A 13,502-nucleotide genomic window follows, 5' to 3' on the forward strand; every position below is an offset into this window, starting at 1 on the left:
AAATACGTAAGTCTGTTTTAACATTGGATATGAGGGAAATGATGAAGACATTTAATATCACCACTGTGTTGCATCATTAATAAACCAGGAATTTTTCAGCATCTGTTCGAAGTCTGATATAATTCTTTTGTGAAGACAATGTAATTTTCTAAACTATCAGACTTAGAGTATGAAATTTTTAACACAGAGTTAAATTGGTCTCTTGGTTATTCCATTTTGAAAATGCCATCACTAATTACATAGAAGTATCATATCACTCCATGAATCAAGTCAGCAGGAAATACTTAAAGTGATATATCTGGTCGACTCTCTGCAACCATTCTAACGTCTCACTCTCTAGACCAGAACTTTAGGCTAATAATTAACAGAGAAATATTTGGAGATTTCATTTTAATTTCATTCGCTCACTCAGCAAAATACTAAGAGTGATTTATTCCTCTCACTGGTCATTAGCAAAACTGCCACTGGCTTCAGCAGTACAATAACTGCACTTCTGGGATACTGAGACTATTAGAGGAGATCTTATACATTTCCTTAGGAGTCCGAGGAGATAATCCCAACAATTTTCAAATTTTGTTTAAATTACAAACACATTAAAAACTTAAATGAGTGTTTCATTTTCCTGATTGTTTTAACCTACCTTTGAATCCAACCAACCTATGAAATTTAATTTTTCATCAGTAATTGATACAGGTCAAGTATAGGAAGATATGGTAATCTCAATTTTTCTGCCATCTTTCCAATTTAAAATAAAAACCTGTGTTCCATTTTCCATGTGCATGCAGAAACATAAGCCTTTGCTATACAATAACACATAATTTCATTAAAAAAACAGCATACCAACAAGGTCAGAGGCTTCAGTTCAGTTTCCTTTAATAAGCACACAAGCTTGCACAAAATGCTTGGTATTTATAGCTTTTCCTAAGAAATCACTGGTGAGTAAATTATAGAATCAATGAGGCAGACTGTTTCCAATCTTTACAGTCCAAAATTTATAGTCCAAAATTTGTCTCTGAGAGACAAAAAGGCCATAAAGTTCTGGTTTTTTTATTTGTTCAATTTAGGATTTTCTCTCCTGGGGAATATACACTAAGTGAAACGCCAGCACAGCGATATTCACCATCATCTTTTTGTTACTGGTGCCTCAGGGAGCGACTGGCTGAGAGATGGTCAGAAGATAAATATGGTGCTTCTGTGACCCAGTAATTCCTGATGGGTAATTCTTGACTGTGATGGTAGGACAGAGCTTGCAGCAGTGAAAACAGGTTCCAGTACTGAGGAACAACAGCTACCTTGTGACCTGTGTCCCTTTTCAGGAGGGGACATAGGTAAGTATCTGATTATATTAAAATAAACTGCAGTAACTTGGACTCCAGCTGTAATAGTGCCATACCTTTTTTCATAAGAAACATGTAAAAAGCCTGAGAGTAGGAACAGGTTGCTTCCTGAGAGACATAAATGACTTCTCTAATAGGACAACAAAGTCATATTCATATACTCCTACAATGACCAACCAGAAGATCCAGAGAAGAACTGTAACCCAACTAGAGAAGTCAACAGGTGGACCCACTGCCCAATCTTCAGATCTAGATCATGAAATCCAGTCAGAGCTGACAGGCAGCATAAGCCATGAGCCACATCTCTAGTTTCTTCTAGAACTTGGGAGACTCAAGCAAGGCAGAACTCACCATGGCAGAGACAAGCAGCCACAGTGCCTCGTACACAGGCAGGGAATAGCAATTTGTGGGGGGTTCAGGACCTAGAACGATACTGGTATCTTTCTCTGGTATAAAGGGTGGTTTGGTATTGATGATGCTTCTTCACCTGCTGCAGGAAACTCAGAATGTAAAAAAGGTGGCACGTCATCCACATTCAGAACACGGAATGATCTAGAGGCTAATTCACGTATGTCTTGAGAAGACAGTAAGTTTTATACCAAAGTGAAAGCAACACTGTTGAATAATTTGGTGATAATCTGAGAGTAATGCTACTTTAGCTATATCCTTTTAAAATGGAAGTGGTGTCATCTACCAGGAATTTCCTTCAAATCTGTAGACACGTTTAGAATTGGGTTACAAAACAGTCTTGAAACCTTGAAAGTAACCATGCATCTTTTGAAGACAGAAGAGCTGAACATGAAAGAGCAAGGGAATTTCACATTTTTGATAAAAGACGGACAACCCTAGTCAATATGTAGAAGACATCAGGAGGAACTGGCTAATATAGAATCACAGTCTCAACCACGAATTACAGCTATGTATCGCACACACATATCTTTTTCTCCCTCTATACATATATATCCAGATAAAAAGCTTTCAAGAAGCTTTCCTCCAGCTTGCTCCTCTAAGCAAGGTCAATGTGGTTGAGCCATCCAGCCAAAACAAAGGAGACCTGTTCTTAACCCAATATGGAGCAGGGAAAACACTGTTTTCTCTGCAGCAAAGTGAGGTCTGCACTTAAATGGTTTCTAAAACTCAGAGAATCAGATTAAACATTTGAAATCTTCAACATAAATATGACAAACCACCTTCAGGAGGAAAAATCTGTGCTGCAAGGAAACAAAGAAACTTAACAGAAACACAAAGAGATGGACTTTCACAGAAATTTATAGGACAAACTGAAACAGCCTGGGGTTATTGCATCGCAGAACATTTGAAACGGTGCAAAGTGAAGGATAACAGTCAGCTGATCTTTCTAGCCAGGTTCCAAATCCAGTGTTACTGATCAATGATATTAAGGAGATGCCTGTTAACACAGATGAGCTTTCTGATGGTTGAGAAACTACCTGTCAGAAGGCATCTCATTGATTAGTCATGCAGACAGGACCATCTGAACATCAGGAAGGGAAGCATCTATCCCAGAAGGGCCTGTTAACTGTGTCTTGGCTTTATGGCCTCATATTTCTGAGTTTATTCCCACCTCAGCCAGAGGTAGCCAGTGGAAGCTGCAAAAACTACCAAACAAGAGATGGTCCCATCTGCCAGGAATGTGGTGCTGTCCTGGTTTTATTAAAAAGAAGATCGGTTTCTCTTTTAGTGAATTTTCCTTTCAGCCTTTGTGGGATAAAATGTTTGTAAACTGTGAGGTACCATAGCTACAGAGATAAAAACACAAAATCAGTAATACTTCTACATACAGGAAAAGAATTCCTAACAGAAGAAGTTTAAATGGGTGATCAACAATTAGTGAATTAAATCTAGCCATTGAAGCTTCTGGATGTGAGCCAGTTTTCTAAACACAATGCCACATGCCACATGTTGCTCTATCTTTTAGAGATTTTACAGCTAAAGGTGATAAAGGAGCACTCCAATGAAACAGAAACATCTTTCCTACGAAACAAACATTTCAGTGATTTTGCATGAACTCCACCTCTAAATTCCCCGCAGGCTGTAAGTAAACCTACAGGTTCTGTTTTAAATAACTAAAATAGGCTTTTTATTGAAATTTGCAGATCTGTATCTCCAACTTGAAGAGCTGAAACCTCATGACAACACACTGGGCTTCACTACCATAGCCATAAGCTAGAGTGAGCAACCTCACCAGCACGAGTGGAGTGGCACCGGTGTAAAATCTGCTGCAATGAACCACTAGGTGATTTTTATTTTAACTTTCTAGTGTCTTTTGAAATTTCATTCAGAAAGTGTGCAAAATGGGAATTGGTGTTGACAGGATTTCTCTAAGTAAAAACTAAGAACTTAAATTGGGGTGGCAATTCTACATTCAGTATTCAGGAGATGTAACTCAAGCACTATGACTTACATTTCCTTCATGTGTGGCTGACAGCCCATGTGCTATTGTAGTAATTGATGGTTTAGCTTTCTTTTATCTAATATGTCTATATCTAATATAGCCTTGTTATCAGGCAATAATTTTCCAAATTCTGCTTTATGTAAGTAAAGACTGGTTCATAAAGATGGTTGGAGTGTCTGTGACTCCTGCAAAGATAATGTGGTCCTCTTCAGCTTAAACAGATTAGTGTATTGCACGCGATGAACAAAGAGTTTTTAAGAAAAAAAAAGCAATTTTTCATATTGTTTAGTAGAATAAAATGCAATAAAAAATCTTCCTTTGGCTAACACTCAAAATGTTATGAAAGCAAAATCAAAACATTTTATTGGTCTTAGGTTATTCAGCTCTTCCAAACATATTCACTTATGTTATTTTTGAAATAAAAATGTTCTTTAAAAAAAAGCACAAACATTTTACCCTGAAAAAATGTCAACTACAACACTTAAACATTTTCAAGATTTCTCTTACAATCCTTTTTTTTTGCTTCAGAATTTTGGAGCCTCCACATGCCTCTTTTCTACGTAATTCTGTGTTCACTGGAGAATTTCCATCATCCTTTCATTTGAATGTTCCCACCATAAAGTTAATGGGAAATAAAAAGGTAAAATTCTGTACAAAGTAGAAATTTTTCTTTGGCAAAAGATTTATACCTGCCAGTTTATTTTTTTTTCAAGCCAGTCCTCTTCCCTTTCTCAACATGTTTTTGCTTTTCCTATGCCTTGTTCACCATTTCAGTTATTAACCTGGGATCATGGCATTCATTTGCCCTCTTTTACCAGCCCTATCCATATCCATACTTATTAATTACTGCTTCTGTGTAGTCATTCCACCATATACAGCCTCATCTACCCTGGTACAGTTAAACTGATAAAAACAGAATAAAAAGAGCTGAAGTCAAGTTGCAGCTCAGCACCATGGCTGGATTGTGATTAACGCTGTCGAACTGCTCTCACTCCTGTTATTACGGATGAGGTTCCACCTCAGAGCAGTGTCCCTCTGATCAGCATTTTCTCTCCAATCAGCAGCAGGTTCTTAGAGAAATGTGGAATGAGGATGTTTTTGACTCTTCCCACAAAGTCTCCCCAAGCTCCAGCAATCTGCAGTCAGGTCATGTAGCCCTTAAAAGCAGTTGTAATGAAACCAATGGGGTTATTTTCTCTCTGGCCCTCAATGGTCTTGGTTTTCCTACAAAAATTTTCTTTTCATTCCCATCTGCATGAAATCATTGCCATTTTGCTTTCTACAGATGATGTTCTGAAGTTCCACAAAACACAAAGACCAGGTTATGTATACTCACTAGTGCATGTTTATTGCACGCTGGTGTACAATTAATCTGAACTTAAAAATACCACTCATATAAATAATCAAAACGAGGGAGTATGGAGAAATGGCATAAGCCCCAAGACTGTGCTCTCTCCTACAGAATTCTGGCAGGTAACTAGTTCAAGAAATAGAAGTGTTTAAGAAACATTGCTACAAATTTTTCTACTTCTTTTAAAGAGAATCCGTGCTCTTACTGCTATAGTTTATGTCAAAAAAAGCTATTCCAGCTCACTGCATACATTTATTTTTTTTTAATGGCACAGTGAAAAGCATTCATAGCACGGTTCAAAAGGACAAGGTTTGCATCTGTGTATGAAAGCAATCAATTCATTCCACTGGTAATGAGATTTCCCCTGTCACTTCAGTTTGCTTGTTTACCTCTACAATTACCTCCCATGCTGTTTGGAAAAAAAGAAGAAAAACAAATGGAAAAGAATCAACACCAAAGCAACTCAACATGACTATGCTTAAACTCACCCATACCTGTTCTGAAGAATGTTTTTGCATATTTATAATATGATATTACTACAGGAATGACAATCTTTAGTGGAAGCATGTAAGCCAACAAGATAGTGAGAGCACAACTGGTTCTAAGAGCTCACTGAAAATTGGTTGTGTTCTTATGGTGGGCACAATTCTCAGTGGTCATGGCTATGCTCAACATCTTGAACAACACTTCTTCTATGATTGAAAAATAAATAGGAGTTTTTCAGACAATAAATATTTCAAATTTTAACTACAGTTTTGCATGCCAAATCAAAAGGAAGAAGTATCCAAAAGCCAGCATCACCTTCTGCTGTTTCTAGTGGACTCTCCATGTTCCATGATGGTGCTTGTTTCTCTGTCAGAATACTGTAGGATCTTTCTCCTGTTACAGAAAACTAAACTTCTGCTAAACCAGAAGCATTAGCTTAAGCACAGAGCTTTAAGTACTCACATTAGCCACCCTGCTCTGGAAGAATCATAAGTTTTCTTTATTTCCCAAATAACGTTCTGCGAAACTGCTGCAGTTACCCTTAGGTATCACATGGCTTTCTGTGACACATATTTAAGCTCTGTGGTATTTAGTGCACAATTGCAGTTGTTCATAATACTCATTTTAAGTAAGTTTCATTGCCTTTTCAAATTGATCTATTCTGTTCCCACACTGTAGGTACAGTGCATACTCAAAAAATCTGAAGTCACTCTTAACAACGTTCCTGAGGCTCTGGAAGGGAAGAGTCCAAATTCTCCAGTCTCTGAAATCTACCCACAGATAGCTTTTCTAAAGATATGGAAATTCTGAAAAGTAGATATACCTACCTTAATAAAGTCTACTTCCCACAACTGGAAACTGCCCCTCCATATGCCCAAAATTAGAGAGCTTGGCCACAATTGTTCATTCTAGAGCCAAGCATTTGCCTACTGTCATTTTGGTGCTAAAACACCCCAAATCAGTGGATCAGTTCTTTTCAAACACTAAGTACCTAAGGATTTATGGCATAAACCTATTTAGTACTTTGCAGCAGAAATTCTATTTCTGCTGGTCTGATGCAGCTCAACATCCAGCTGCATTGGACTGGAGGGAAAAGCACATGTGCTTGCAGTCTGCCTAGGAATTATTATGGTTCATGGCATAATATAGACAGCTCTATGCAAATTCTACTTTACGGAGAGAAATAACATAGATTTTTCTTGAAAATTTCTCCAGAAGGAAGAATCATTCACCAATGCACTTAAACTGATTTCTTGTATAGTGCAAAATAACTACAACAAGCCTCCAGACTTCAGTAACTGGTATTTAAATCAGTAAAATAATCCTGTGTAAATGAGACTAGTGGGCTTATTTTATGTCAAGAAAATTGTTTTAACCAGAGCAAGTTGTATTTACTTTAGCAATATAGGCTTTCACGCTATTATTTATGCTCACAGTCAAATATATTTTCTTTAAGTTTTACCAGTATCTCAAGCTAGAATATCCTCTTCGAAATCCTAATTGGAACTATTACCCATCCCATGATCATTCTCAGACTCTTTTGCTAGGAACTGGTAGAAATTATGTACACAGAACAGATAATTCCTCTTTCTCACTGTAATTGCACAGAGATATTGTTTTCTTTTGAGTCAGTAATGTCTAAATTGGATTAAGATAACAGTCACTTACGAGGCCTTCTCTACAGAAGTTACTTTCATCGCTGCCATATTTAATGCAATTTTGCTCTAGAACTTCATTTTTTACACCATTTTCATATGAATGAGTTTCCATGAAGTTCATACTTCAGATTACGCTCAAGGACTAAATAATCTATAAAGAGGAAAAAAATACCCTGAATTTTGTTTCTGCTGACATATGAGTGAACATAATAACTGTCATTCTGGCACTATTCGTTGTGATCCAATGAAATCTAAATGATATGATAAGAAGAGTGATTGATCTCCAAATCAGAGGACTTGTGTGTGTGTGTGTTTAAACATCTTTAGCTGGTGACAAGCCCTTCATTCTCCCCTGTCTGGGCAATTGCTGCTCTTAGCAACAATAAACTGAGTGGGTGGCTGAGAATGGAGCTGTCAGATGCAATACTGATGCAAATTACTGGTACTCAGAAGCACAACCATTCATTCATCCAGGGAGGCATTTTTTATCATTCCAGAAGTAGAGCCAAAGGTGATAAAATATTTTACTTGTCAATATCTAGAAATAAAATCTTCAGTGTATTCAACATTTATTATCATAAAATACAATGCTAAATAGATAATTGAAGTGTCAATATGCCCAATGTCATAAAGAAATCTCTGAAAAAAAAAAAAAGAAATACATTCTGTGTGCCTAATTTGTCTGTTTTATGGCTGCTTCTTCTTCGATACTGTAATTGGAGACCTCATAATGCAAGTATGACTGCTGATATGCATTACCAAAACTGAATAATACCAACCATAAAATCCTGACTACTCTTTCCTTTATTCTGGCATATTACTTCTTTCATTATTTAAGCTACTGAGACGAATGATAGAGGTGACAGACAGGAAAGCAGAACAAGGCACAGCATTACTGAAGGCAATATACAGTTCAGTGAGATTAGCAGTCTTCATTTCTGTGTTGACCATAATACTGATGTTCTACAGACTGTAAAGTAAGATGCCACAATGCAATCAGCACTTGTTCTTTGGATCAGATACACATGAAGGTACCTTACCTTACAAATAAGTACCTTAGGTGCATCAACCAGGAAGTGATTCCAAACACAATATTTTTCTTTTATCTATAGTGCATTTTTACACGCATCTAAGCAAAATGTCAACTTCATTATCTCTTTCACAATTAGGGCCTGAATCAATCTTTTCAAAGTCTCATCTCTAAAATGACAAATGAAAGCCAAAACCTATTTATGTCAGCAAATAATGCAGCAGTAATCTATACAAGTTGTACTTTTTCAGGAGAAACAGACTTCTCTCAGAACAAATTAACTTCAAGATGGTTTCTTTTTTAGGTTAATTACTTAAATGACAGTGGTACTGTAGTGATTGTGGTGGTCTACAGTTATATGGGAAGTAAGCTTTGCATAGCAAGAGAAAAATTGTACTTAAGTAATTGATGTAACTTGAAAAAAACAAGCAGGCCTTGGATTCAGAATCTATTATAAGTCTATTAATTGAGTCATTAACAATCATATAGGCAATCTAAATGTAACAGCTAACGCACAAATGTATCAACACTAATTGCAACCAGAATTCAGACATAGTACCTTTGCTTTATCCCTCATGGATCCTTTTCCCAGGATGGACATTTTTGCACCTGTTTCTTCTTGTAACCTCTTCAAGGAGTTTCCTCTTGGTCCAAGCAATTTCCCAACAAAATTGAACTAGAAAGCAAATAAAAAAAAATATTTTAGATCAAGAGGTGCTTAAAAAAAAACAAACAAGCTGCTTAAAAAGGTTTTGTTTCCTTTAAAAAATAATAGTCATAATTAGTTCTGAGCCTAATTCTTCTGGAAACAAGTTCAGAGAACGGAAGTATCCTCTCATCCAGTGCAAAAGGCAGCAAAAGCATTCATAGTGTATTTGAACCTCAGGAGGCTCCTCTCTGGAACAAAAAATGGTCAGCGATTGCTTAGGTTTAGCTGACAGCTAAACAAGATCTTTGCTTATCAAACAGTATAGGTGAAACCCAGAGAATGCATACATTCTTTACTGAGCTAACCAGCTTTATTGGCAAAGCAATATATTCTGCAATGCTACAGCTTTAGATGAATTTTTAGGAATTGATGGTTTACATATTGATTTTAGTGTTGTTTTGTGTATTGGCTTCAAATATCTGGTTTGCTAGCAATGGAACAAATCACAAACAAATAGATCACTGTAGATAGATATTCAAGGCTATTTTCTGAGAGGATTTTAAAGAGTGCTGGGCTTTGTTTGACATGTTACTATTAGGCTGATGCAAAAGGAATTACGTGTTTTGCATTGCTGAAATTTGCCATTTGACATTGGAATACATCCTTAAATAAATGTGGCTATGTTTTAATGCGCTTTTCATGCTGTATATTTTTACTTGCTGTTTATTTTATATTTATTTTAGACTATCAAAATGATATTCGAGACAAAAAGCAAATTTGAGTGATTTTCTTATTTGAGTTCAAAATGAGTCGTAAAGCAGCGGAGACAACTCGCAACATCAGCAACACATTTGGCCCAGGAACTGCTAATGAATGTACAGTACAGTGGTGGTTTAAGAAGTCGTGTGGAACAGACGAGAGCCTTGAAGATGAGGAGCGTAGTGGCCGGCCATCAGAAGTTCACAATGACCAACTGAGAGCAATCATGGAAGCTGATTCTCTTACAGCTACATGAGAAGTTGCCAAAGAACTCAACATTGACCATTCAATGGTTGTTTGGCATTTGAAGCAAATTGGAAAGGTGAAAAAGCTCAATAAGTGAGTGCCTCATGAGCTGACCAGAAATCCAAAAAAATGGTCTTTTTGAAGTGTCATCTTCTCTTATTCTACACAAAAACGACGAACAACTACTCAACTGGATTGTGACATGTGACAAAAAGTGGATTTTATATGACAATCAGCAATGACCGGCTTGGTGGTTGAACCAAGAACAACCTCCAAAACACTTCCCAAAGGCAAACTTGCACCAAAAAAAGGTCACAGTCACTGTTTGGTGGTAATCTGCTGCTGGTCTGATCCACTGCAGCTTTCTGAATCCCGGAGAAACTATGCCTAACTGAGAAACTAAACTGAGAAGTCTGCTCAGCAAATTGATGAGATGCACCAAAACCTGCAACACCTGCAGCTGGCACTGGTCAACAGAAGAGACCCAGTTCTTCTCCATAACAATGCCCAACAACATGTCACACGAGCAACACTTCAAAAGTGGTACAAATTGGGCTACAAAGTTTTGCCTCATCAGCCATATTCACCTGACCTCTCATCAACTGACTGCCACTTCTTCAAGCGTCTTGACAACTTTTTTTTTGCACGGAAAACGCTTCCACAACCAGCAGAATGCAGAAAATGCTTTCCAAGAGTTCATCGAATTCCAATGCATGACAAAAAAATCTGTTGATCGTGACGGTTCCTATTTTGAGTAATAAAGATGAGTTTGAGCCTAGTTATAATTATTTAAAATTCATGGTCCAAAATCGCAATTACTTTTGCACCAACCTGGTAATATGCTTAAACACTGCACAGTTCATGTGACACATATAATGTTGTTTTTCTTCTGTACGAAGAGGAGAGATATCTACATGCAAATCAGAGGACAGAACACTAAATAAACGAGGTGTGAATGTTATGCTGACACAACCTAGCAAAAAGGGGGAGTCTATCAAATAACGGTAATTTGTTTATTCTGTAATCAATAATCTCTTCAATTTATTATTTTTTATGCTTTCCAAAATTTTTTTAAAACTCTATGACATGCTGTCTTTGGAAATTGACTGGGAACCATCAGTACTTGCTTAGGATGTTTCTGAATTGTGTTAAAGGCGGAACAGGCAGTACTCTGGCCTGGCATTCAACAAAAGAAAAAAGGTGTGTAACTGTATCAGCGCTGCCTTGTTTTTATTTTAGAGATAAAGAACATGAGAATAAGAAATTGCAATCAAGAATATGCTGCTGTCAAAAATACATATGAATGTCTAAAAAAGATGTTATGACACACCTAGTTTTGCATTACCTTCCTATTTAAAAGTGGTAAAAATGGGAAAATATCCTTGTTTTCACTTTAGCCAGTGAGAATTTAACAACACAAGTGCATTAGCCATGTTAATAACAACCAAACTCAGAATGAAGGCAGATACCCCAGAACCCAAGCTGGCTTTCAGTTCAGTTCAGTGTCTTAATTATAAATTATTTATAACTTCCTTCAAATGTTGCTTAAACCATCAAAGAAAATTATATGTAATCACAGGAAAAATGTAAGGTGAAATCTACTGCCACCTAAACCAACATAACTGATTTCAGCAAGATAACATGTACAGGGAGAAGCGCTAAGTGGTAATGTTGCAGAAAAACCCAGCAAGTTTTGAGGCTCAAAAACCACAAATTTCAAGCTTGTGTGCTTGTGGTTTTTTTCCAAATCTATCTTTTGATTTAATAAAAGTTATCATCTCTTCAGGAAATCCTATTCCATTTTGGGGCAGGATTTAGAGATAATGTCCAATCATGGCATCAACAATCCTCTGTCTTGAAACTGTTGGCTTAGAAGTTGTTGGCTTCAAATTGATTATTACATTTCATAATAAAATCAACCAAACAGCGAGGAAAGAATGGCAAGGACTGAATTGAGACTTTAATATTACACTTTGGACTTAATCTATCGGTCGAAATAAGTTTTCAAAAATTATACACCTAATGTACGTGAAAGTTTATTAGAGATGGCAGAGTAAACAGCAGAGCTTTCATTCTTCTGCAGGGAGCACCTCACCTGCAGAATAGCTGTTCACAAGTTACAACATCGAATCTTTTGTGTCACTTATACATCACCAGTCAGAGAAAAACTATCTACTGCTGCAGCCTTTCAGTGTCTCTTCATTTTAAGAAAAGCTGCCCCTCAAAAGCTGTAAGAGCTATATTGCTATGTTAGTTTGGAGGAGACTATGGAAAGGCCAGCCAAGGTTTGACTCCATTTGTTCTCTGAATGGAATAAAACTATTAAAATACACTCTATGAAGATTTATGCTGACCATTTATATTTAAGCACTTCATAAACTGTCTAATAATTACTTTGATATACTGCTCCAAAGGAATGGTATGGCCAGCATAGACTATGCACTAAGTGGATTTTAATCACTTCACAGGAAATAAGGGGCTGGGGATTTTAATTATATGGATTATGTAGCAGACAGACACATTTCATCCACCTTCTCAAAAACACCTATCAGGAAGCAAGCAGTTACTTACAACTGAATAACTGAATTGCTCTTAATTTGGTTTTGTCTGAAGTTGCAGAAAAGCCAGTGCACTATATCGGACATTCAACCATCGTGCTCAGTCTCCCCAGCGTCAGTCCAGGGCCACTGCCTACCCACAGCACCAGCCCATAACCACAAAACTCTCAAGAGTCTGAAAGTACTTGTAGAGTAACTTTGACTCAATAACTTATGAAAAATTAAATCCTTTATGTTCACATGTAGGTAAACCCAGCAGACAAGTAAGAGAAGGTTTCAGTGAGCAGCACAAATTCTCTCAGTGGGGAGGAGCCCAGCCTGACAGCTGCAAATGGGGCTAATGGAGCTGAGCAGACAGAAGGTGTTGACTTTCATCACTACCTCATTTCTTAATGCTGAGAATTGTAATCAAACATTGATCCTCATCTTGGTTGTATACACAGGACTCACTTTATTTTCCACATGTGATAAACTGCCCTTTGGAGAAGCGGACAGCCATACAATGGTCAGTTCTCTTGTGAGACCCATCACACCAGTGGGCTGGCACTGCTGCTCTGCTCACGCATGTCAAGGCTCACTGTGACACTCGCAGGAGCTGGGACACAGGCTGCGAGGTTCGGAGGGGTGACGAGGGGTGTCTGGCAGGGTGTTCCCCGAAGCCAGCGGCAGCCTCAGGCTGAGAACCGTCACACACACTCAGACACCATCCTGCCCGCCCAGCCACGTGGCACCATCAGAACTATACCAAAAGTTATTCTACCATATAGCCGCTCCAAATGCTCCCCATAAAACCTCTCCTATTCAAAACTACACCTATCTTTCTCCCCTTTTCCACTCTGCATCCAGGGCAAGAATGCTGGTAACCAATTAAGCAAAGAATCATAATTTGCTGTGATATTGCAGCACAAAGCTCCAACCTGTGGTTCTTTCAAGATCAAAAAAACTTAATTAAATATTAGTAAAGATTTTGGCTGTCTTAGGACAGCATATAATACATATAAAAAAATATAATCTA

The 13,502-nt window shown here is 37.5% G+C and overlaps 1 protein-coding gene across 1 annotated transcript in view; it reads right to left on the reverse strand.

The window, feature by feature from the left end:
• Positions 1-13,502, reverse strand: part of KHDRBS2 (KH RNA binding domain containing, signal transduction associated 2) — a gene marked incomplete at both ends in the record, with an annotated part of 323,724 nt that overhangs the window by 191,549 nt on the left and 118,673 nt on the right. Inside the window, one exon of the mRNA XM_080343013.1 lies at positions 8,835-8,951. Within this exon, the coding sequence (XP_080199139.1) occupies positions 8,835-8,951 (117 nt within the window). The remainder of the gene's footprint in view (positions 1-8,834; positions 8,952-13,502) is intronic.

Source organism: Nesoenas mayeri (assembly GCF_963082525.1).
Source record: "Nesoenas mayeri genome assembly, chromosome: 3".
NCBI classification, from domain to species: domain Eukaryota; kingdom Metazoa; phylum Chordata; class Aves; order Columbiformes; family Columbidae; genus Nesoenas; species Nesoenas mayeri.